General features: G+C 41.9%; 1 protein-coding gene across 1 annotated transcript; it reads left to right on the top strand.

Annotated features, from left to right (window-relative positions):
* The first annotated feature begins 1,341 nt into the window (after positions 1–1,341).
* EXOG (exo/endonuclease G) lies at positions 1,342–25,825 on the top strand. The gene is made up of 6 exons (XM_057398306.1): positions 1,342–1,514; positions 2,646–2,795; positions 6,640–6,779; positions 8,531–8,607; positions 11,325–11,439; positions 24,581–25,825. The coding sequence occupies exons 1-6, from the start codon at positions 1,367–1,369 to the stop codon at positions 25,040–25,042; spliced, it is 1,092 nt and encodes a 363-aa protein (XP_057254289.1). The 5' UTR covers positions 1,342–1,366; the 3' UTR covers positions 25,043–25,825.
* The last annotated feature ends 70 nt before the right edge of the window (positions 25,826–25,895 follow it).

Raw genomic sequence — 25,895 nt, 5'->3', positions numbered from 1 at the left:
AAAATCCCTGAAGAGTCATAGCTGAGGCCTCTACTACCCATCAACTGCAAACTCCTCCAAAGGGAAGAAGGAATTAGCTTGAATCACTGCATCCTTTTAATTGTGTTGCCTCTTTAGCACTGTGGTAAAACTGCTTATTACTCCCAGCAAAGAACCGTCCACAAAGAGCATTACGTGCATGCTAACCTGTCTCAACAAAGTCCAGCAACATAGCTGCAACTGCCACTGATGGGGGGTTTAAGCTAAATCCCAGGACTATGCAGAGAAGTGTCTGCCCTTCCCTTCCACTAGCTCTAGCAGAGGATCAGAGGCGAGAGCAAAGAACAGTGATTGCTTAAGTGGTTCGAACCTAAGTTGCAAAAATTTACCCACTAATACCTTCACATCACTGGAAGTGAACATCGAATGTACAACTGCTGTTAGAGCCATGAACAGTATGAACAAGCATGCCCTGTTCATAGTGTGTCCCCAGATACTGCACAGTCAGGTCCTTAACAAGGACAGCTGTTTTTTTCTTTGGTTAAGGGAGACTGCTGGCAAACCAAACAAAAAACAAAACAAAAAGCTGCCTGTGCTAAAGTGATGGTGTGGTAGTGGTGCAGCCCTCATGTTTTTGCCATTGTTAAGCTGATTCCTCGGCAAAAATGCCTCTTGCTTGGTGCAGGGTTGGAAATGCTTGCAATGGACCCATGTCATAGAATTATAGAATGGTTTGGGTTGGAAGGGACCTTAAAGCTCATCCAGTTCCACCCCCCTGCCACAGGCAGGGACACCTTCCACTAGACCAGGTTGCTCAAACCCCATCCAACCTGGCCTTGAACACTGCCAGGGATGGGGCAGCCACAGCTTCTCTGGGCAACCTGTGCAAGGGCCTCACCACCCTCACAGGGAAGAATTTATCCCTAATTTCTAATCTAAATCTATCCTCTACATGAGGCCGCCAGGAACATTAACAGGCACCTGTTAGGGAAAACCGGTGCTAATCGGGGTGGTGCTTTTCTTAACCAAAAGTCTGTCGTCAAGTCACCAAATGGTGACTAAACCCAACCCTGCACCATGCCTTGGGGCTGGAGCCAAAGACCATGGCCCCTGGCATTGCTGCCTGAGGACTGGCTTAGGCACCCCTCCTCTGGCGGTCCCGTGGGGGAGAGCCCCGCTCCTTCGCTCTCCGTTTTTCACAGCTCTCGGTCAAATCGCGCTTCGCTCCTTCCTCGCTTTTCATTTTCCCGGGGCGGCAGCCCCGCTGAGGCGGTACCTCGCTCAGGCGATACCGCCATGGCGACCAGCCTCCCGCGCCGCCGCGGCGGAGCCGGCAGGGGGCGGTGTGGCTCAGGGAGCAGCCTCGGATGCCCCTCCGCCAGCCGCCATGGCGGCCTTTCCGCGCCACCGCCGCTTCCTGAGCGGCTTCGTGTGCGGGGCCGCGGCGGGCGCCGCTGCATCGTGCTGGGCTGCGTGGCGGCTCCTCCGCAGCCAGAGCCAGGCGGAGCCGGGTCCCGTGCCAGTCCTGCTGGAGGGTAAGAGCCGCGGGCTGAGGGGAGGCCGGGCGCGGCGACCCCGTGGCTCTGCGGAGTTGGGAGCCACAGCGGGGCCCCAGTCCCAACAGCCGCCCCTGTCTCTAAACCCTCTCCCTCCTCTCAGAGGGGTTTTCTCCCCGCTGTATCCATCCCAAAGGTCCCGGAAGGGCCGGAAACTCCCCTTGTACATGCGTCGGGCTGGTGGGGAGGTTATTTGAGGATGCTGGGCTGTAAATTGAATTAAAAACGCAGCTTCCCAGCGCTATACTTGCTCACACTGAAATGTTAGTGACATCGAGGAAAGTGGCTTGTGCTGCTGCTGCTGCCGCTGCCGCGATGGCTGCGAATGTCCCGTGTTGCAGTGGAGAGCAGTTGTTCTGTGTGATCAGGTAACGGCCTCATAACATTCACACGCATAGATACAGATATATTTATTTTTAAACACACAGTTCATGTCAGGCCGTAACTGAGATTTAGCTGTTGCTCGCCCTGGGGAGATGAGTCCAGCACGGGTGGTAGCTGTTCAGCTAGGAGCGGGGGGAGCAGGGGAGCTGCTTGGGGGCACTGAGGCCTGGTGGGAATGAATGGTTTTCTCTGCAGTCTGAAGGTTTTAAAGTACTGGGAGTGTTGGAAAGCACAGGAGGAATGGCTCTAAAAACGTGAGTTTCTGTTGAACAGATGTCTGCAGGATGATTAAGTCAGTAAGACAGATGTAAACATTCCTCCATGAGAGAAAAATGTTACTTGCAAAAAACCCTAAACATCTCCAATTGAAGTTTTCATTAATTCAGCAGAATGTAAGCATTCCCAGTGAAGGCAGTATTCATGCTTGTTCACAACTTGTACAGTTCAGTTTGTGAGGAGGAGTGCAGTTTCCAGCTCTGAAGGGTGAAATGTCTGTGTGGATCCTGTTAGATCCTCATGTGAGGACATGACAAAGAGCACAAGTTTTTTAGTAGAAGGGAGCTTCACTGGATAGCTCTCTTTGTATTTTTTTAAGTGTTAATTGTGGCAGTAACCTCAGGTAGTACCCTATACAGTATGTTTACATCCACTGAAATGCTTTTCTTAATGGTTTGTTTCTGACCACAGTTCACCTGCGGATGCCTTCCTATGTGTTTTTCTCCTTAGAACCGGTAGAAGAGTCTTTGCTGGAAAAGTATGGATTCCCTGAGGCTGGAACGGAGACCAGATGTTACACAAATCATGCACTGTCTTATGACCAGGCAAAACGGGTGCCCAGATGGGTGATTGAACATATTTCAAAGCAGAAGATGCTGGGTATGTAGGTATTTATTTATTTACCTTTAAATGACATCTAGAATGGGCTGTGCTGTTCAAAGTAGGTAGACCTTGGAGCAGGCAGGGAGAAAAATCACACAGTGATCTCTAGGCATGGATTTTTCCGTGGATTCACAATCCCACTGAAGGCAGCAGGCCTCTCGGTAGATGTTAGCATCACAACAGTATTAAGGCTGATGTTGCCAGTGATTGAAGAGATCTGTCACTGCAGTTTGGCAGGATTCTTCAGTATTCTTTCTCTTGTTGGGACTAGTCTGGTATTGAACAATGTCTTGAAGCCTGCAAAATACACTTGGCCCAGTGGGTTGAGTATGAAAGGGAGGAATGAAGAACTATAGCTACCTTCCATGAGAAATTTCTGTTATGAACAGTCCGTAAGCACCAGGTCAATATAGCTGTGTCAGTGTAAACACTGAAGTCATGCTGCAGGAGGGAATCTTAGCATACATCTTTTAAACATGAATGGAGAAAAAATGAAACACTGAAAATTAAATTTTCTTTACCCTATTCAGACCTGCTTGAGCACATAAAAATTGTTCTTGCTTCCTTAGCTAATGTAGCGCTGTGGTCCAGTTTCTCAGTTTGCAGAGTGCTCCTTATGTGTGAAGCCTTGTGAAGTGGCCAGACTGTTTAATCTACAGAATTTAGAGGTTTGCTCAGAATGAGAAGGAAAGATGGATGCCTATTTGTGAGATAAAAATGGAACAAAGGGTGTCAACAGTTGTAATCGTTCAAAGCTAGATAGAGCATTCCCTACTGACTGCAGCCATTATTTACTTTGATGCCATTCTGTTGTATTTTCTGATGTGCATTATCTGATATGCTCTCCCCCGTTCCTTAAGCAAGACAGAGGCTCAGTGATTTTTTGCTGTCAACAGTGAATGAAATATGAGTAGTATACAGTCATTGTAAATTAAGTTTATAGCATTAGTTCAGCTTTTGTAAAGCAAATTATTAGTAATGGAGATAAGTGTATAATTGTAAAACGTTTTATGGATGCAGTAGCCCTCTAAATATATCTTAATCACTGTCTTCAAATTACCTTTCAGAATGAAAAGCCTGATCCTGAAAATATTTATAACCATCCCCTAAGTAGCATCATTGATTCCACTTCTCTCTGAGAAGAAAGCAGTAATTCCAGGCTTACTTTGGAGTGGGTCTTTACAGCCGAATTGTTAAAATATTTTCCAAATTATCAGATTCAGCTAATCTGCAAATTGAAATTTTGCATCTTGATGCATTCAGCTCCAATTTATGCCTGATAGCTACCATAATGGAGATTTGTTGCTGTTCAGGGAAGGTCACAAAAGCCAAGTCTTAGAGTTTTGAAAGGATGTGGTGTAAAAAAACATATTTTATTGGCAAGTAAGAGATCAAGTGTTTAAAAACATACATGTAAATGAGGTGTACAAAACTGGTTACAGAAGAAATTAACCATTTTTATCAAGACAGTGAGTAGAGAATAAATATATTTTTCCACTTCTCAAGTTAATTGATAAATTGTGCTTTGTCTTAAGTACTGAAATTAAATATGATTTTTTAAAAATAAGAAGTCTGTTGTTTTGCACGCTGATATACTTGTCAGTGTTGCTCCCAAAGCATCAATCCTGTCTTGAAGTGTCACATGCTTTACCAAAAATGAAAAGTAAAGCTCCTTCCTTCTGCCTGCACTGCATAAAGTTCCTCTGACCTCTGCTCTGTTTTGACATCACCTACATGGACATACAGACAGATGGTCCTGAGTTCTTCAGAGAGTTGCCAAGTGGAGAGCGTGTACCACACTTTGTTCTCAGTATGTAGCACAGGGAAGCATAGGGTGCATATGTGCTCAGTAGCAATATTGCTGTGACAAAAAAAAAGCCAGAGTGGGTGCAGTTTGTGTGTGTATGCACAGTCAGCTACAGAAGAAAGAATATTAACAACTAGCAGTGATCACTATTGAAGATTGTCCTTCATTTTGTTGCAACAGGAAATGCTTTATAAAATGCCAAGTCTGAGGAAAATTCTCTCGTGAGAATACTGATTCGTGCTTAAATGGAAAGAGACTACATAACAGTCCTGTGAAATTATGCCTAAGGTGACACCTTGAATTTTATTAAAAAAAATCAGTATGCTGTACATACTTTGAATTATTTTATCATTTTGGGGAAAAAAAAATGTGCACAATAGTGATGGTGCTCTAAGCCAGTTATTTTTCAGCTGTGTACTGTGCTGCTGCCTGTGTGGAGCCATTGCGCAGGTGCAGCTGAGTCAGCCCTTGCATGTGCCTCCACTGCTTCTCTGCAGCACCCTCCTTAACCATGGAAGATCTTGAGCCCCATGCCATTCCTCAAGAAGAGTGGTGTCTTATTGGAGGCTGTCGGTGCCAGAATAATTCATGCAAGTCTTGTCTGGCCGTCACTTTTCCAAGGAAAGCAGTTAGTGTTTGTGAAGGAGTCCTCTCAAAGTTGCAGCCCACTCAGAGTACTTTCTTCTACAAGGAGCTGACTGGGAGTTTACACACTGCCAGTACACAAATACAGGTATATGGTCAGCAAACGTGGGAAGAAAGCACAGGCTCTCTAGCAAAGACAGCGGTTTAGAATGGGCTGCCTCCTCTGCAACAGTTAAGTTAGCTCCCCTTGCAAGCATCCCCCAAAATATTTTTCTTTACCAGAGGAATTTAGGCCTAGCCGTTTTTTGTGCATAATTCCCAAATGTCTGGAAAGGCAGCAGGGGAATCTTGGAAAGGAACATGAAAGCTCTACACTTACTTCTGTGCCTGTGAAGCTCAAATGACTTAAAACTTTCTCCTGAATGGGTTTAGTGTTTTACCAAGTGTAATTTTATCAGTATGCACCCATTCTACTTCCAGGCTAGACTGGAAGAAATGCAAGAAGAAATACTTGTAGTGGCTGAAACATAAAAATGGAATTCCAGTTGGTGAAGATCTGTGTGTCTTCATTGCCCTAAAAAGTGAATCTGTGCTGGTTTATATCTTTATCAGCCTTTTCTTTAATATTAATCTGCATTTATGATAAGGCTAAAGTGCTCACCTGGAGTATTGTGTGCAGTTCTGGTGTCCTCAACATAAAAAGGACATGGAAGTGTTGGAACAAGTCCAGAGAAGGGCCACGAGGATGATCAGGGGACTGGAGCACCTCCCGTATGAAGATAGGCTGAGAAAGTTGGGGCTGTTCAGCCTGGAGAAGAGAAGGCTGCGTGGAGACCTCATAGCAGCCTTCCAGTATCTGAAGGGAGCCTGTAGGGATGCTGGGGATGCACTCTTCATTAGAGACTGTAGTGACAGGACAAGGGGTAATGGATTAAAACTTCAACAGGGGAAGTTTAGATTGGATATAAGGAGTAAATTCTTTTCTGTTAGGGTGGTGAGGCACTGGAATAGGTTGCCCAGGGAAGCTGTGAATGCTCCGTCCCTGGCAGTGTTCAAGACCAGGTTGGATGAGGCCTTAGGTGATATGGTTTAGTGTGAGGTGTCCCTGCTCATGGCAGGAGGGTTGGAACTAGATGATCTTAAGGTCCTTTCCAACCCTAACTATTCTATGATTCTGTGATTCTGTGATTTTGCTTTTGGGTTTTTTATCTCTGTAAAACAGAAGGCATGTTAGAATTTCTAGTGTGTTGTGAGGAAGAATTTAGAACAGATATTTAAGCAGAATTGTTCTTTTTTTTTTATGGTTGAGGAGGAAAATATCCCATTTAGCTCAATGTTTTGAATCCTTAAGCATTGATCATTTGGCAGGCTATGACAGAACCAGTTCTTTTTGTGTGGTTGTTATGATGTTGTTATAATAACCTAACAATTTAGCATGTTATTCTTCAGGCAATGCAGACCGAAGGCACTGTAAATTCAGGCCAGATCCTAACATCCCCCTAATGTTTAGTGCTGTCAATGAAGACTACCTTGGAAGCGGATGGTCACGAGGACACATGGCACCTGCGGGAGATAACAAATTTTCAACAGTAGGATTTTTTTTCTTTCTTTTTAATTTGTGTTTATCAGTCAGAAAGGATCTAAAGGCCCTTAAAAGTGATGTGTGATGTTCCTTTTGCAGTCTCTTTTGAGTTGGAACATGATCTCATTACTGATGCGCAGACCTGGACTTGGAGCTACAAGGTCTGTCCCTGACTGAGCACTGTAGGATGCTCTCACAGACTGCTTCAGGTGTCTAAATCAGGTGCATCCTCTGGTGACATACCTCTCTTCAGTAAACCACATCTAGATTAGCTTATTTGGCAGAGATGATGTGAGTATATCTTGTACAGTGTAGTGTTAAGCAAGTCTTCCCAACTTCTTGTGTGTCACATTGTCTATCTGTAAAATGGTGATAACCTTCACCAAACAAACCTCGAAAGTGTCTTCTGAAGCTTGGTTAAAAGGAGACAGGGAATGATGACTTCATTCTGGCCAGCAGGTGCTGAGATGCTTAAGGCTAGATTGGGCAAAGCAAAGATGCTGTTAAGTACTGTTCTGTATTGGCAAGGGGATTGCCTGGATGATTTAAAAGGCTTTTTTCTTTCTGGCAGTATGTATGAGGTAAATTAGACCCTTCTTTTGCCATAGTTCTTTCACTCTGTAAAATGTCTTCACCTGTCATTTATTTGAGCTGTAAGAAAGCATGCCCTAATGCCTTGGCCGACTAACAAAGCAGCCTTGGATTTATTGGATCGTCTTGTGGAATGTGCCTAATGCAGCAATTTGTCAATTAAGAAGCATTTTGAATTTGTATTTCTGCGAGTTAGAACAGTATGCAGTGGGGCAGAGTGACAACACAGTGGAATGTGGTGGAGGAAAGAACAGTTGTTTTATTTCTAATAGAAGTGTCTTTGTGGTTATTTATGTGTGGTATCTGGGGGCATTTTGCTGGTAAGCTACTCGTGTAGAGAGATCCTGGACCTGGCTTGAAATGCAGTGAGGTGATACAATCTTCCACAGTTTAATTAGTGCAGGTAGTGTTTGCTCATTATCCTAAGGAGTTTTGTCAGCCCCTTCACTTTGAAGAAGTAGTGTGTGAAGAATGTTCACAAGTACAGGACCTATGAAGGCACTGGAATGGGTTGCCCAGGGGGTTGTGAATGCTCCATCCCTGGCAGTGTTTAAGACCAGGCTGGACAAGGCCTTGGGTGAGATGATTTAGCCCATGGCAGGGGGGTTGGAACTAGGTGATCTTAAGGTCCTTTCCAACCCTAACTATTCTATGATTCTATGATTCTGTTCAGAGTGGTTTATAATGCTTTTTAAAGATAAGCAGATATGTAGATGCTTGACCATTATGGTCTCATAAATCATTTAGTTGCCTGCATGTTATGGATTTGTAAAATATTAATGAATATTTTTAATAAAACCATTTCTTGGAAGGAAAAAGCTCGCCATTAGGCAGTCAAATAAAGGAAAAGCATGGGTGAAAGCATTCTTCCCATTCAGAAAGAAGACAGTACAAAACTGACATTGGGTGAGAGTAATTCCTGTGCTTCTAGAACTGGATATTCTTGTGCTATGTTTCTATAAAAAAAAAATTAAAAAATTACTTACATTTTGCATCACCTCAGTTATTCACCTCTTAATCCAAAATAATTTTGTAGATGTTCTGACTTAGTTTTTATCTGTTCTTTTCTGTTGATAAAATGAAGACTAAACTAAAAATGTATCTTGATCCAAAATCTTCTAAAATGTGTGTTTAGCTTGTAAATGTTTCTTTCTTTTCTCTATGCAGAGAGCTATGGCTGAAACATTTTATCTGTCTAACATCGTGCCTCAGAATTATGAAAATAATGCTGGATTTTGGAACAGGTGAGAAACTACTTGTAAGTAAACTGTGAAAAATATCAGGCAGTGGCATAAATAAGAAATTCTATATTTATAGAGCTTTTTTACATCCAGGTATTCTGATGCTTTTTATAGGCTATCTGTAGAGATCATAGGAACTTTCTCCGAAATGAAGAGCAGTCCTTGCAGTGCAAGAACAGTATAACGACTACTTTAGTTCTTTATTCGGTCAAACTGCAGGACCTTTATTTAGAATAGATAAAATTACTTCTTCTGGCTGATGTGGATAAAGGTACCAGGCTTAACATTTCTGCCCTTACAGAAAATTCAGTAGAAGAATTGGACAACTGAGTGCTTCCCACTGAGTTGTGACTACTTCTGGTCTAGGGCATTTCTTCAGGTTCTGGCTTCAAGGAGCAGTCAGGCACATTTTCTGTCACTTGTGAGCACTGGCTGGATTGGTTTGGAGGTAAAGTGAGTGGTTGATAAATTTAAACTTTCTTCACTTCAGATTTTTATTCTTTCATTCCTTTGAGCACAGAAGAACATTAATAAAAGTAGCATTCATTTAGTGTTTCTTGCATAGGACTTATACAATGTTAAGACTCAGAAACAGGAGGGAAAAATGATGAATTTCACAGTGTTTGCTCAAAGGAAGGTTAGCAAAATTATGTACAGCATTTTACTAAAAGTCTACAAGAAAATGTATCATCATGCAACTGCACACTGCTTTCCAGTTTTACAAGAATGCATGTAAAATCATATGAGGCATTCAGTAAGGTTATACTGTTTTATAGACAAATAAAATGCTATAACATTTTAAGAGGGGTTTTTGGTATTGTTTTAATGTATGTGCGTATAAAATTTACGTATACCAGAGCTAGGTATTTGTACCAGTTCATGGTTGGAAATCCTCTTTATTTCCCTTGAGCAGGATCTCTGCATAATTATGAAATCATGGGGAGTATTTGACAAATTTCCCTTGGCACTATCACCCCCCAATTGAAGCAGCTTTTACCACTTTCTCCCAACCTCAGAACTCTGTTCCTACAGTTTAAATACATGAGCAAGGTGTTGATGCCACTGGTTTTGTCAGTCACTTGTTTAGTGATAAATAGTTTTAAGGATACTATGTTTCATATGTGTTGTATCCCTTCCTGGCTTCAGAACTGTCTTCCTTTCTCTTTTTTTTAATTGCTTGCTTCTTGAATTGTCTTCTGAGGTGCAGGTAGACAATACAGCTTAGTCAGTTCAACAGTCTTTTTTTCAGTTGAGTTCACCCTCCAACCATGTGTTCTTGCTGCTTTCCCAGTTCCAGCGCTTGTACTAGACAAACTGCAGTAAGTCAGTTCCATTTCCTAGCCCAGTTAAACTGATCTGCATTTTGTTTTATTTGGTCATGTTTCTGACGAATTAGAAAATGGGACCAGCTGGTGAGATGAGTGCCAGAACCAACATGGAAGACTGAGTAGGACTGTTCAGCTGGGGCAGGCGAGGGGAGCAGTAGGAAAGGGGGATCAGGACTGCATCTTTCAGCAGTCTGTTAGATAGTAAGCTGTTAGATTAGTTCAGTGGTGTGGTCTAACTGCACCTTAGTATTTATTCCTCATTCTCTTCCCACCAACACGCATACTTCTTTCTCTCTTGATGTTTTACTACCATTTCCTGTCTTGAGAGTGATTTCGTGGTTGCTGTAACCTGATCTCTGTCCCTGCTGCCACTAACAGCAGTTTGCTCCCCAGCTGCATTTATTCCCATCCTTTCCTGTGCCGGGCGGTGCTTTTATTGCCATGCTGTGAAACAGCTGGAGGAGCTGAGCTGCTTGGAAGCAAAGCTGATGATGGCAAGAAGAAAAATAGCTTTTGGTCAGTGTTTTGGTGTATCACATGAAGAATGGGCTCATTCCTACTAAATCTGCTGTGTGTGAGCTGATTCAGCTCACTAACCCAGCACAAAAAAAAAAAAAAAAAGAAAAAAAAAGACTGGTTTTGTTCAGGATTGTTGACAAATGAGGAGTACTTAAGGTGGCCTAAGGGAGAGTTAGGAGGAATAGGGATGAGACAGAGGAGGAGGTGAAACTTCCTTGTTCAGAGGCAGCCAGATTGGCTGGGCTGATCATCACGTGTTCTGGTCTGTTTGTACATTTGATTGAAGTGCAACTCTATAACTAAAGTTAGTCTTTCTGGAGTTACCACTTTATTTTCAAACAGTTTTGTATTAAAAAGTAAGTAGACTTAGTGGGAATGGCACATAGAAACTTTCCTAAGTATGCTGGGCTATGGAAAGAGCAGTCTATTGGAGGATGTTGATTCCTTGGGGAAGAACATACAAATCCAGTAATGCAGTAAACGTTTTGAAGCAAGAACGCCACAAACTGCTGTTTAAAACAAGTATTTTACTAGTCCCAAGTGACCATCAACAGTATCCTTCTAGTGTGAAGTGTGGGAGTTAGACATAGTAAGTAGAGAACTTGGATTTTCAGGACAGGTGGTAAGGCTACAAAAACCATTTTCAAATGCGTGCAATAACACAAGCATATCTGTAAGTAAGTTAAACTGGACAAGTAGGAAGTATGACTTGGACCTGTGTTTTACCTTTGTTGGCTTGTGAGTGAGTTGCATGAATTTGCGAAAATGCTTCCAAACCATCAGGAACTCATCTTGCCCTTCACAGTATGTTTCAAAGATTATGATCGTAAGTTTTCCCAGCTGATTTTGCCTTCTCTGACAAATATATTCCAGAATGGAAATGTATTGTCGGGAACTGACAGAGAGATTTGAGGATGTTTGGGTAGTTTCTGGACCTCTGACCTTGCCTCAAACAAATGATGATGGGAAGAAGAGTGTTACTTACCAGGTATGTATCTATGTGGCTGGGTTAACAGTACAGTGACAAATACTTATTTAATTGTTTAAAATTGATCCTGTAGCTTGATAAAGCGGGGTTAAACATCCTAGTACATACAAAACATACTAAATATCCAATACTAGTAGGAAAAAGTTCAGTAGAGCTGTTGTATCTTGCCTACACATGAAAAAGTAGCTGGGGTTGCCCCAGTGGGGCGGCGCTCCAGAATTGATGAAGACTGGGAGGCCTCCTATAATCCTAGGGTGAAATCGGTGTGCTCAGCTCGCTCCCTGGAATGTCTGTACACCAATGCGCACAGCATGGGAAATAAGCAGGAGGAGTTGGAAACCTGTGTTAAGTCAGGAGACTATGATCTGGTGGCAATTACAGAGACGTGGTGGGACAGCTCACATGACTGGAATATAGTCATGGAGGGCTATGTCCTTTTCAGGAAAGACAGGCCAGCCAGGCGGGGTGGTGGGGTTGCTCTTTATGTGCGGGAGCAACTACAATGCACCGAGTTCTGTCCAGGGACAGATGACGAGCGAGTTGAGAGTCTGTGGGTGAGAATTAAAGGGCAGGCTGGCAGGGGCGATACTGTTGTGGGTGTCTGTTACAGACCACCAGATCAGGGTGAGGAAGTTGATGAGGCCTTCTACAGGCAGCTGAGAGCGGCCTCACAGTCACAGGCTGTGGTCGTCGTGGGGGATTTTAACTTCCCTGATGTTTGCTGGAAGGACCACTCAGCAACCTGGCCACAGTCCAGGAGGTTCCTCCAGTGTATGGATGATAACTTCCTCCTGCAAATGGTGGATGAGCCGACCAGGAGAGGAGCGCTGCTGGATCTCATCCTCACTAACAAGGAGGGTCTGGTCGAAGCAGTAAGGGTTGAGGGCTGCCTTGGTTGCAGCGAGCATGAGATGGTGGAGTTCAGGATCTTGTGTGGTAGGACCAGTAGAATAGCAAGTAGAATTGCAACCCTGGACTTTAGCAGGGCAAACTTTGGCCTTTTCAAGCAATTGCTAGGGGAAATCCCATGGGCAAGGCTGTTTGAAGGTAAAGGGGCCCAAGATAGTTGGTTGGCATTCAAGGATTGCTTTTTCCGAGCTCAAGATCAGAGCATCCTGACACGTAGGAAGTCAAGAAGAGGGCCAGGAGACCTACGTGGCTAAATAGGGAATTGCTGGGTACGCGCAATTGGAAGAGGAGAGTTTACAGGTTGTGGAAGGAGGGGCTGGCCACTTGGGAGGAACATAAGGCTGCTGCTAGAGGATGTAGGAAGGCAGCTAGGATGACTAAGGCCTCCTTAGAATTAAACCTGGCGAGAAGGGTCAAGGACAGCAAAAAGAGCTTTTTCAAATACATGGCAGATAAAACTAACACCAGAGGCAATGTAGGCCCACTGATGAATGGGATGGGTGCCCTGGTGACAGAAAATACAGAGATGGCAGAGTTACTGAATGCCTTCTTTGTCTCTGCTCTGCTGCAGGCAGTCCTGAAGAGCCCTGTACCCCTGAGACCTTAGATGAAGTCAGGTCGACGGAGCGGTTTGCCTTAGTCGATGAGGAATGGGTTAGAGATCAGTTGAGCAATCTGGACATCCATAAATCCATGGGTCCAGATGGGATGCACCCACGGGTGCTGAGGGAACTGGCGGAAGTCATTGCTAGACCACTCTCCATCATCTTTACCAAGTCTTGGGAAACGGGAGAGGTGCCTGAGGACTGGAGGAAAGCAGATGTCACTCCAGTCTTCAAAAAGGGCAAGAAGGAGAACCCGGGTAACTATAGACCAGTCAGCCTCACCTCCATCCCTGGGAAAGTGACGGAACACCTTTCCTTGGTGCCATCTTAAGGCATATCAAGGATAAGAGGGTTATGAGGGACAGTCAACATGGCTTCACCAGGGGGAAATCATGCTTGACCAATCTCTTAGCCTTTTATGAGGAAATAACACGGTGGATGGATGATGGCAGAGCGGTGGATGTGGTCTACCTTGACTTCAGCAAAGCATTTGACACAGTCTCCCACAGCATCCTCACAGCTAAATTGAGGAAGTGTGGTCTGGATGATCAGGTAGTGAGGTGGACTGTGAACTGGCTGAAGGAGAGAAGCCAGAGAGTTGTAGTCTATGGGGCGGAGTCTAGTTGGAGGCCTGTAACTAGTGGAGTGCCTCAAGGGTCAGTACTGGGACCAGTATTATTTAATATATTCATCAACGATTTAGATGAGGGAATTGAGTGTACTGTCAGAAAGTTTGCTGATGACACTAAGCTGGGAGGAGTGGCTGACACGCCAGAAGGCTGTGCTGCCATCCAGCGAGACCTGGACAGGCTGGAGAGTTGGGCAGGGAATAACTTGATGAAATATAACAAGGGAAAGTGTAGAGTCCTGCATCTGGGCAGGAACAACCCCAGGTTCCAGTATAGGTCAGGGAACAACCTGTTAGAGAGCAGTGTAGGGGAGAGGGACCGGGGGGTCCTAGTGGATGACAGGATGACCATGAGCCAACACTGTGCCCTTGTGGCCAAGAAGGCCAATGGCATCCTGGGGTGTATTAGAAGGGGGTGGTTAGTAGGTCGAGAGAGGTCCTCCTTCCCCTCTACTCTGCCCTGGTGAGACCGCATCTGGAATATTGTGTCCAGTTCTGGGCCCCTCAGTTCAAGAAGGACAGGGACCTGCTGGAGAGAGTCCAGCGCAGAGCCACAAAGATGATTAAAGGAGTGGAGCATCTCCCTTATGAGGAAAGACTGAAGGATCTGGGTCTCTATAGTTTAGAGAAGAGGAGACTGAGGGGTGACCTTATTAGTGTCCAGGCTCTACTCAGTGGCAAACAATGACAGGACAAGGGGTAATGGGTACAAACTGGAACACAAGAGGTTCCACTTAAACTTGAGAAGAAACTTCTTCTCAGTGAGGGTGACAGAGCACTAGAACAGGCTGCCCAGGGAGGCTGTGGAGTCTCCTTCCCTGGAGACATTCAAAACTCACCTGGACGCATTCCTGTGTAACATTATCTAGGTGTTCCTGCTCCGGCAGGGGGATTGGACTAGATGATCTTTCGAGGTCCCTTCCAATCTCTAGCATACTGTGTAAACTGTGTAAAGTACAATTTTGAAATATTTTTTTTTTTACTTACAAAGAGAGATCTATTAAATGTCTGTTCAGTCTGCAGTAAAACTGTTTTCTAATTTCAATAATACATGACAGTATTTAAGCAGAGAGTGGGCTTCACTGATGTGTAGTCATCCATTCAATCATTTATTGATATATTTTAGAAACAGTGCAATACAGAGGTAGTGTGGGTTTGTCAGATCTGTGTTGGAATGCCTGTGCTCCGTTACTTTCAAAAGCAGTTGTTTGCTGAAAGGTTTCATTCAAGTTCAGTAGGTTTTAGGTGAATGCAGTATAATCACTGGTCCATGTTACTGATTCCTGCCCCCTCTGCCCCCCGCCCCCCCCCCTCCTTCTTTTACTCACCCTTTTTTATTACCTGCTTAAAATACTCTGAAGATTTTGAAGTGCACAGTCTCTAGAAACTGTCACTGACAGACAAAAGATAGGCTATCAAGTTGAGAGATTAATTTATTATTGCTTATCCTGACTTACTCTTTGTAAGCAAGCGTTCAAACATCTGTAGGATTTGAGCATAGGAAGATATTCAAGGAGTGAGTCTATTGCCTTCTGCCCCTACTGTAATGAGATATTATTGCTGTTTTCAGTTGCTAAATGAAAGCTAGCATAATGCAAATAATAAATGCTGTATTTTGTGCCTCTTGAAAGAACACTTTTCCTTGAAAATGAGTGCTTGGATCAACTGCAGCTTCAGCTGTTGAGTGGTTCAGCTGTCCAACTAGTTCTCTGAGGAGCAATGAGTGAGCTCGCTATAACAAGCTCCTATTTCAGAGGTATATGAGAGAGACAAACAAGAGAGATGTTAGGCTTTCAACACTGCCTTGTTTAGCTATAAGATTTAGGCATTATTTCTCCATCATAAATACACATTTGATTTCCATTTGATTGAACTTGGAACTCTGTCATTAAATAATGTAATTTTTCTGTTCACTTTTACGTTTTTATTTCTTTGAAAACTGTCCCTTATGTTCCCACCTGCCCATGGCTATAATCTTGACTGTGATGAAATTACAGCTTTGGTTTTGGGTTTGTTTTTTTTTTTTTTTTCAGTCATATGCATATGAAAATGCAGCCATAATAATTTATCCCTTTCATGTTCACTGTCAGTTTCAACTTCATCTCTCACTACATCCTAGTGAGGAAGGTGGCAACTGTGCTTGTTTTCAAGTGCATACATGAGCTGTGGTTAAGGGATACCATAAATTAGCAGCAAAGCCATCTTTAGACTGGCAATAGTTCCTTGCCAACCAAAGAAAGAGTGCTGACTTGGCTACTGCCCATTATATTTTCCAGTCCTTTTCCATGTCTGCTAGTGCTGATGACGTGTCACATCCTTCCACAAGATGCTTAATTACCCAGTACAATAGAAAACCATCCATACTGGACTCTTTATTTGCTTACTGGGCTTGTTTTTTAGTGCTGTAGAAAGATAAAGGAGCACACAGAGGAGTCCAGTGCTTACTGGTGATAGCCTGAGATATGTCCAAAAGCACAAAGCTAGGAGCAGGATGAAGATGTTCCCTTTCAACAGTCTTCTGCCGGACGTTTGGCTTACTGTCATGCAAAATGGCACCATAATGTTCACCAGGCTTGCACATAGTTTGCTGGAGATTGCCTCCTTGCAGCTGTCAGGATATTGCATTTTCTTTTTTATCTCTAAAGATACATTGTCATCGTGCATAGCAAAAAATTAAAAATCTTGAGTTGAGTTGAACATTTTATATCTGGAAATTATTTTCAGGAAGCAGTTGAGTCATCTGTCAACTGCACCTATCAACTGCTTCACTTTAATCTTGGTCACCTTTTTCTAGTTTTTCTCTAGAGAACGTGTTTGATTAGAAGAGAAAGATTACATTTTCTGGAAGATGATTGTTGCTCTCCATTTAGGTTTTGAAATGTAAATTTTAGTATTCTACAGGTAAAAATAATAGCAGGCACTGCGTTTTACTGCCTTTATTCAAAATAACGTGGTACCAGGGTAAGGTGATGGAATAATAGGCACAAAATGTCCATGCTGCTTTGATTATCATATCGTTCTGTTCTTGGCTGTTGCCAAGATGTCTTCGTCATCTTCGGCTTTGATGACAACTCTGGTCTTTTTAATGAATGCTTTCTCAGTTTCGGTCTTAATATAAACTAAGAAGTGAAGTTCAGTGTGAGATTGTAAACAGTGGAATGATGGTATTCAGGTTTTCATTTTACCATTTGGCCACATCCTTTGCTCGGCTTCCTATGATGAGATTCAATATATAAATTGATTTTTATTTCAGTACAGTTAATGCTGTCTGCAGGTAGGAAGAGTTGGTTTTCTTTGGGGTTATTTCCTTTTTAAAAAAATTTTAGTTCCTTTATTTAGGTCCTCTTTAGCAACACTCCTAAGTGTAAATAAATACAGGTTGAGAATTGTTTTACAATTTTGAAATCTCTTTATGGCATAAGATTTTGTGCTTGCCATTGTCCTTTGGGGAGAGAGACTTCAGAGTAGAGTGGTATGTTGGGTTTGGGTTGTTGGGGTTTTTTATTCCTTCTTACAACAACACTACACTTAGAAGAGGGAACACTGGCTGGAGAGACGTTCTTTTCAAACAGGTACATTGGCTATAATTGCAGTTAATACTGTTGATTTTGGTAGTCCGGGATTGTGCCCCTAAACCATGAACACAAAGAGCTGGCAGCTGAATGAGAAGGGAAGGTGGTACTTAGTTGTCTTTCAGAGTGAATTCTGCTAGGTTCAAAAAAATGAAAGGCTTTTAGTCTTCATTGTTTGGGCTTATGAAGCTGATGTGAGAGGATGTCCTTTTCATTTGTATATGCTGTTTAAGGAGAAGTGCTGTAGTATATGCAGTAGTGCTGAAACTCATGACCTGTAGTCTGGCTATGTGATGGTTAAGGCTGAGCTTCCTTCTAGTGTCTTCCTTCTTCTTCTCTGAGACTAGAACTGTGGAAAAAAAGAAGACGCAGAAGTACTACAGTGAATGTGTCTGCATTGGTTTGTTTCAGATCCTCTTATTAATCTGTTTCCTTGTTTTTGTCTAAAGGAGTGGTGAAGTATGTATCCATGGCTTTACAGGCTGGTGTTTTTCTCATCAGACATCCAAAAAGGTTATTTTTAGACCACTATAGAGGAAAAACAGAGCATTGGTCATGGCATTGTTCCCAGTTCCTGCTTGGACTCTGGTACCATTTGCTGTTTAGTTCCAGAAAGGGAATTAACCTTGAACTCCTTAGATGCCAGTGTTGTTCTGTCTATTGGCTGAACTTGCTGTATCCTCAGATATGTTCTGTCATTTCATCCATCTCCAGCAGAGGCTCTTATTGCAAAGAGTAGATTGATGACCATGCTTGTATCTGAAAAACATATTTTGAGAATATATGTAAAATAGAATGCCAACAGGAAAAATCTGTCCTCTGTCTCTGCAGAGGCAGATGCAGATTTTTCATCTTTGTCCTGATCAAATCAAAATGGCATTGTCTTGTTTTATACATACTGTTCTCCCCTGACTGTCACTTTAGGGATTTTCCTCTGTCAGCAGATGTGGAGTTTGAAATACAAATTTTGCAATAATTCTACTGTATCATGCATGATGCTGCACCCTTCTTATTCCCAATGCCATCCTAGTAAACAATAATTTAAGAATTGCCTATGGTTGGTGAGCAAAAGCACAGTGTAGATAACATCTTGTTTGTTATTCGAAGTACACATTTTGGGGTACTTTTTAGTGTATACTAAAAATACAAAGCTCATACTGGAATTATGTCTGCTGTTTAATTTTCAAAATTGAATCACGAGCCTGGGCCAGAGACATACAATAACTGTACCAGAAGATATACTTACATGTCATCTAGTTCTGTGGCAACAAGTTGCACCTCTCAAATAGAAGGTGGTACTTTATGGTTTTCCCTAGTCAAATTTCAGAATCACTAGAGGTTTTCTCTTAGCCAAGATACTATATGGAAAGGAATTTTTGTTAATGGAGGTAAACCTGGGGACTCTGACTCTTTGGTGAGTGCTCCAAATGGGCTTAGGGCCATGGAGACAACTATTAGGATTTTGGTCTGTTACATATATCCCATAAAACTTAACGTACAAAGGGCTTGGTCTTAGATCAGCTGGTATAAATGACTAGAGCTCTGTCAGCCCTAAATTTAGACATGATGTACAAATGAAAATAATAGATGGTGGGTTAAGATTGGAGGAGAAGAGACACCAAAGGATAGATTTATGAGGTTGCTTTTATTTAGCACTGTACCCATCCCAAAGGTCCTTTTATTAGAGGAAGCGTGGTAATAGAGATTGTAGTGGATTCAGTGGTAAGAAACCTAAATGTCTTCTGTAGAAGTAGTAGTCTGTAAAAATCAAACCAACCAAAACCAACCAACCAAACAAAAAAACCCAAACCCCAAGCAAACTAAAAACAGGGGCTGGGGTTTCTGTTTTTTAAGGCCATAACTATGTATTTAGGCACAGTATTTTTTTTTTTTAGCATGTCTTCATTTCTTTGGGGTTGGGTTTTTCTTTCTTCCTTTCTTTTTAGTATTTCCAAATGATTTGGCAATAGCAGTCAGACCAATTACAACAAATTAAATTTTCCTGAAGTACATGCATTTGCATTTTGAAGTGCTTGGCTGTGCAGTGTTGCAGATTGTTACTGTGCTTTTTATCTGTAGTATTTTCTAGTTTTTATATTGCTAGGTCTGCCTCAGTTCTTACTGCCATCTGACAGAGTTCTCTCAAATATTCAGGGGAAAAACACTATCGACAGAATCAGTGCTGCCTAACACGAATCTGAAAGGAAATGGATGAAGGCAGTTAATGTTGTCACAATAATCAAGTAAATAAAATCATACTGCTAGGAAAGGGAATTTTTTATACTGCTAGAAAGTCTGTTATTATACAGAATTTAGTATCAAATTATAATAAAAGCTCTGGATTGTCAAAACTGGTGTCATATCAGCAGGAATTATATCATCTATAATAAAACATCTGATGGATCTGGTCAGTGTCATACCTAAAGTTACAGCTGAAACAAAACAAGTACCTGTTCAGAGAAAGTCTTATTTTGGGTGACAGGAATGATGTCCTTGAATTCTGTCCATCAGGAAATGTGACAGAAGCCTTAATTTTGTTACTGCCAAATGTAGGTGGAAGTACCCACACAGAATTGTGTGTATGCTTGTTTTCAGTCAGTTGTGGTTTCCAGTATGGCTTAGTTCTAAACTCTGGTTATTATACAGGAAGAGTTAAGAAACAGTTGCTGGAGTATAGAAGGAATTTCTGGAGCTATCATTTTAATTTATTTGATGATGGTACCCTCTGATGCAAGGAGTCTTCAGTTTGCGCTGTCCTTTAAGGCATGATTGAATGTGATTTCTATTTACTGGGTTCTAAGAGGATCTCGGATAATTGCCAGTCCAGAGCTGGCACTCGCTGATGAAAGGCTAGTCCCTTCTCTGCTAATTCTCTTCACGGCTGATTTTCATTTTCTAGTCACTAGGGGGCAAAAGACTACTTTTATATTCGTGATTACTTTCTTTTAGAAGATGGTAATTTTCTTACCACTCTGGGAAGCTGTAACAGGTCCAGTATAAAATGAAAATATGGTAACATTTATGTATGTTTTAAAATTTCTAGTAAAAGTAACAATGTTTTCTTTTAATATAATCTCAAGTGTTCTGCTGTTACACCTGGCATATTCCTTCCTCCTGTTAATGTAAGAATGCAGTTTTATTTCTCAGAAACTCCAGACTTTAAGGGACTGTAACTTTTAGGGACTGCAATTTTTAGGGACTCCTTTGCTTCATATTTATCTGACTGCCACCACATAGGTAATGTCATGTGCCTCAGCTTACTGTAGATGCCATTAGCAAATTTCTTCATTATTTATTGTGATACTTAAGCATTCCAAGGATGCTACCAATTTTGTCCTTCCAGTTTTAAAAACCATGACCAAGAACAGATTTGGCTAAAATTCTGAGGAAGGCCGATCTTAAGACAACTCCTCATCCAGCTATGTAGCTGTTGGGCCAAATTTATCAAAGCTCGCTGTTTTAAGAAACAAATTCTCTTTGTTTTAAGAAGCCATGTTACTTCTTCCCTTATCCTTATCTGTCCCTGTGAGCTGTTTAAATTTGTATAACTACTTACCAACATGTTTGTTGTTTTAGCAATATGTAAACACCCCTAAATGTCAGTAATAATAAAAACCAATAAATACCATGCTGAAAATGGCCTTATCATAATGTTGCATTATTAGATGACACTACTTCAGTCACAGGGCTTCAGCCAGCACCAGATCACCAAAGGAAACAAGAGCAAAGCAAAAGTGAAAGGAATAAGCAGCCACAAAAAGGTAGAGCAGTGAACATTTTTATGTTGAACTGATACAGACAGCAAAGAGAGGTAGTATCTAAAATTTCACATTGGTTTCCCAGATGATGATGGGAAAGGAATATATTTAATACTATAAAAAGAAGGCTTTTAGCTGGAGGGTCTTTATTTTTTTTTTTTCTGTTATGAGGCTGTTGAAAATTTGAAAGATTAAGCAAAATTTTATTGCAGTAGCAAAATGGAAGTTTTCAAAGGATTACACAAAAATTTACTTTTTGGCCTGTTGCCAACACGGTGTGAAAGCGTGTGGGACAGCAGTGATTTTCAGCAGGGTATTGCTGTATTTTCTTGCTTGTATTAGGGCATAAGATCTTTTTTGAATCACAGATACTATTTAAAACTGCTGCTCTTCTCCAGCTGGGACAGAGCTGTTTCAGGCATTGATTGCTGAAAGATCATCTGCTGCCTATGGATAGACTAGCACAAATCAAGTCAACATCTGTGCATGGATAATCTTAACCCATTTTCTCTTCTGTTACAATAGGAGCATATGCTATCTGCCTCTGTTAAGCATGCATTGAGATAAATGGGATGGTGCAGATCAGAATAGTGATTCAGACTGCTGTTAGGTAAGAAAATCCTCTAGGTGACAATAGGAAATGAATTGTTGAGTTTGGTTTTCCTATTTACTGCTTCGATTGCAAACTTCACTTCTACAGAATCATACCTTCTTCCCCTGGCTGTTGAACTGTGGTGTGTGTGTGTGTGTGTGTGTGTGTGTGTGTGTGTGAAAACTCTGTGGAAACATTCACCTGCAGCTTCTGTATATACTCACATAAAAAAGCAAATTGTGGTATATTAGAGTGTAATGATGGAAATATTATGGCATATATTTCCTTGTCAACAGAAATCGTTGGGTCACACTGGCAGTATGATTTTTTGGTGATGAATCCTGTGTGTGGTTCACATAAGTGTTAAACTGCAGAAAAACCCCCTTACATGTTCCTTGTCATGCTTTTTCTTCTGTCAGAGAAATCAGGCACACTCCTTTGATGTTATTCTCCACCAGCAGAATTAGCTGGGAATAGAACTTTATGCCCCATTTTATGTAAGGAAAGGACATTTGTGAACTCTGGCCATTTGGCAGGTTGAAGTTTGTTTTAATCACTTTAACAGTATTAGAACTCAGTGAAGTAATTACTTGCAGAAGTAGAGTATTGCTATCCAGAAGACTAGTGTAAAGCCTTTTCACTACTTAAATTTTATTTAAATCCTAAAAAGAGAGTTTATGTGGAACTAAATTGGTGCATAAATTACACGTATGGCCATTGCATGTATAGGGCTGAATTGTATTTAGAACTACGTTTCTGAAAAGGCCAAACCTTCCTTCATTTGTAACTAGTCCTCTCTTTCTTGCTTTGCTTCCTTCCTTCCATAGGTGAATATACTATGCATAAATGTGCATTATTTTGCATAGAATATATATATTTGCATCATATTGCATAAGCATAGGGTCTGTTTTCCCTTAACACCCACTTCAGGCATTCAGCATTTCCATTTCATACCTAACTATTTTATGTTCAGCTCTATTCATTCCCCAGCCTTTCTATCCACCCACTCAGTTCTCAGATTCAGTCTCGTTCCCTCTGCTAGCTCACTCAACACGCATTCACCTGTTTGTTTTACATATGTCATATACCCCCTAATTGGAGATACTTGTAGCAGCTCCATCTGTATGTTTACCCTTCCTCTGGTCTTTTATACAACAGAAGGAGGATGCTGGTATGTGTGTGGGAGGTATTGAGAAGGGGAGGGAGCCGAGCTAAGGGGGACCTAGCACATGTACATGTATTTATAGTGGGACAAAGTATGTGAAGAAGGACAAAGCATGCCTGGAAAAGGCAGTGCAGGCCATACTGCACAGGAATGCTGCAAGTCTGGAGACTAGTGGCCAGGTTGAGCATGGGGAACGGGGTTTATTATCACTACTGCCTTCTCTCTGGAGGCTGCAGGTGCAGGATGCAGGTGCACCTGTGCGTAGTCTCTTCCTTCTCTTCTGCCCTGCCCTAGGAGCATGCAGAGAGTGGGATTGTAGTGCAGACTTTGCAATCCCAGGGGAGAAAAGGGCTTCTAGCCTTTTGCCTTCAACAGTCACTGGATATACTTGGAATATACATATGGAAATATGAGCTCCTTCCTGTCCCCCTCAGGGCTTTTTTTCCACTCCGGAAGCTTCTTGGCTGCCTGTCTCTCACCCGCAATACGTTGTATGTAATCCACAGTTTGAGTGCCACCTATCTCAAATAGGTTAAGCTCACAACACCATTCATGGTTGCTCTGGGGCCCAACATGAAAAGGATATGGACCTGTTAGAGCAAGTCCAGAGGAGGCCACAAAGATGATCTGAGGGATAGAGCACCTTTCCTATGGAGGCAGGGTGAGAGAGTTGTACTGGAGAAGAGAAGGTTCCAGAGAGAGCTTAGAACAGCTTCCAGTGCCTAAAGGGGGCCTACAGGAAATCTGGAGAGGGTTTTTTTACAGAGGCATGTAGTAGGACAAGGGGGAATGGCTTTAAACTGAAAGAGGGTAGTTTTAGGTTAGGTATTAGGAAAAAGTTATTCACAATGAGGGTGGTGAGGCATTGGCACAGGTTGCCCAGAGAAGCTGTGGCTGTCCCATCCCTGGCGGTGTTTGAAGCCAGCTTGGATAGGACATTGAGCAACCTGGTGTAGTAGAAGGTGTCCCTGCCCATGGCAGGGGGGTTGGAACTAGATGGTCCCTTCCAACCCTAACCATTCTGTGATTCTATGATTTTGTAATTCAGTTTTAATCCACCAGATAGCACAGTGTGTTGATGCATAGTTTTTAGTATATTTTAAAATTATCGGTGCATCAGTCAGTTTTGATTATTTATGCCATTGAACCTAAGGAGCTGTAACTCTGGTTTCACCCACACTGAATGCTAAATGTAAAGTGCTTTGACACGCAGGAGTTCTAATTTCCCTATCAAGACATCTGTCATTGAAAGGATAAGTAGATTTGCCATAAGGCATTTATTTATTGCTTACCTGTTTCAATGACTGCTAGATGTCTAGGCAGAGCTTTATTTAGGAAAAATTTGGTGGCATAAGCGTGATCATTTTATTAAAAAAAAAACAAACGCAAAAAGTCCACAAAGAAACACAAACACACCAAAAAATGTTTAAACTACACCAAAGCCATGAAATAACCTAGTTTAGGGAAGGGGAGGAAAGTATTCTATAACAAAGAAATCTAAGAGCACATGTTTGACAGAGATGGTAGTAGTGTTACTACTAAGTTATTGTGCATGAAAAACTTTAGTAAAGGCTTCACTTTCTCCTGAAGGCTTTTTCTCTGGCTTTGGTCTAACCAGTAAGACTTGAATGCTGGTCAGTTTAAAACCTAAAAGCTCTTAAGTTGAACCATTGTGAATTTAATGCAAAGCACAGCACTATGCGGACTGCTCAGGGGAAAATTAACTCCATCCTAGCCAGACACAGTACAAGTGCCTTCCACCTCAGCTTCTAGTCTGATAATGTTGCACATGATTTTGGTGGGTACTTAACATGCTGTGGCTCCTTTTCAGAGGTTGTAGGATTAGTCTTGGTTTTTTTTTCCCCCTCAACTGGTAAGTTCTGTATCTGACACATGAATTTCCTTTTCACAGGTAATCGGGAAGGATGATGTAGCTGTGCCATCCCACCTATACAAGGTGATCCTTGCCAGGCGGAGCAGAACATCTACAGAGCCCTTGGTACTGGGGGCTTTTGTGGTGCCAAATGATCCCATAGGCTTCAGTCACCAGCTGCCTGAATTCCAAGTAAATATTGAAGATCTGGAAAAAATGTCAGGTTTAGTTTTCTTCCCCCAGGTGGACAAAACCAGAGATGTTAAAAATATCTGTGAGGTGGATACCTGTAAACTGATGGGCTTCAAGGAATTTACATTATACATCACTGCTAGGAAAGTGCAGAGTGCCCGTACATTGCACCGGTTGGAGAAAGTCATGTCAGAGTTAAGGGATGCAGGAATTGAGCCTGATGAATATCTTTTAAAGCTTCACAAGAAGAAGGAAGAAGAGCTACTGCAGGAAAAACAAGTCACAGCTAGAGAGGGGAAAACTGGCTAAGTACTTGTTCAAGAAGATGTTTGGGGTTTTGTACTTTGAAAGGGGAGCTGAAGGCAAACACAAAGACAAGGGCTGTATGAATTATCCTTTTTTGAGTTGTGAAAACAATAAAGAAACATTTGGAAGATGGTGGGTTTGGAGTAATATTCATTCTCATGTAACATGATGCATACACATGATTTGCTGCAGTACTTAGATGTGGGAAATGAAAATGACCCCATTCTGGCATGAATAGATTACTGGACCTCCAGAAAAGGCTTTGTGCTATTTTCCAAGTGAGACGTCAGACTCGGGGTTTGTGTGGAATCCCTTCTAGGAATATTATAAAAATAGACAGTAGACACCTTGGGAGAACAACTGGAACATGTTTAAATGTAATTCCGCTTGCAAATGTCTTTCAGTATGATACTGTGGAAGCAGTGGTACTTCCTGGGATTTTTTAAAATTAATTTAGAAATATTTCATTTAGCACTCTTTTATTAGAGACCTGTAAGACATAATGGAATCCCTTACAGTCTTCACATAGTGGTGTTAACCAAACCAGATCATCTCTTACCTCTCCTGACCTTGTGTGCTTGGGATATTTTAGCATGTCAGTAGCTGTCAGCTCTTGTGATTTGCAGCAGACTTCTTCCATTAATGTATAATTCTGAATTTAAAAAAAACAAGAATAGAAGCAGAGTTTGCACAAATTGCTGTCAGGGTCAGTGGAGTCTTCATAAATTAATATAAGCTTAATATTTCACTTTCACCACTAAGTTTGGATAAACGTGTTTTCTTTGATATTGCTTGATTTGAGAGGTGTGCACTGCTTTCTTTTTGTTTGTGGTTGTCACTCACTGGGGTTTTTCCC

Source organism: Pezoporus wallicus, unplaced genomic scaffold (assembly GCF_028554395.1).
Source record: "Pezoporus wallicus isolate ANWC-B61680 ecotype Strahan unplaced genomic scaffold, APGP_CSIRO_Pwel_v1 contig_7237, whole genome shotgun sequence".
Taxonomy (NCBI): Eukaryota; Metazoa; Chordata; class Aves; order Psittaciformes; family Psittacidae; genus Pezoporus; species Pezoporus wallicus.
This window is presented reverse-complemented; position numbering and strand designations above follow the sequence as displayed.

Excerpts from the sequence above, each read along its gene's own strand:
- EXOG (XM_057398306.1), top strand. The coding sequence starts at position 1,367 with ATGGCGGCCTTTCCGCGCCACCGCCGCTTCCTGAGCGGCTTCGTGTGC. Across the intron at positions 1,515-2,645 it reads CGTGCCAGTCCTGCTGGAGG|AACCGGTAGAAGAGTCTTTG; the intron begins GTAAGAGCCGCG and ends TTTTCTCCTTAG. Across the intron at positions 8,608-11,324 it reads AATGCTGGATTTTGGAACAG|AATGGAAATGTATTGTCGGG; the intron begins GTGAGAAACTAC and ends AATATATTCCAG.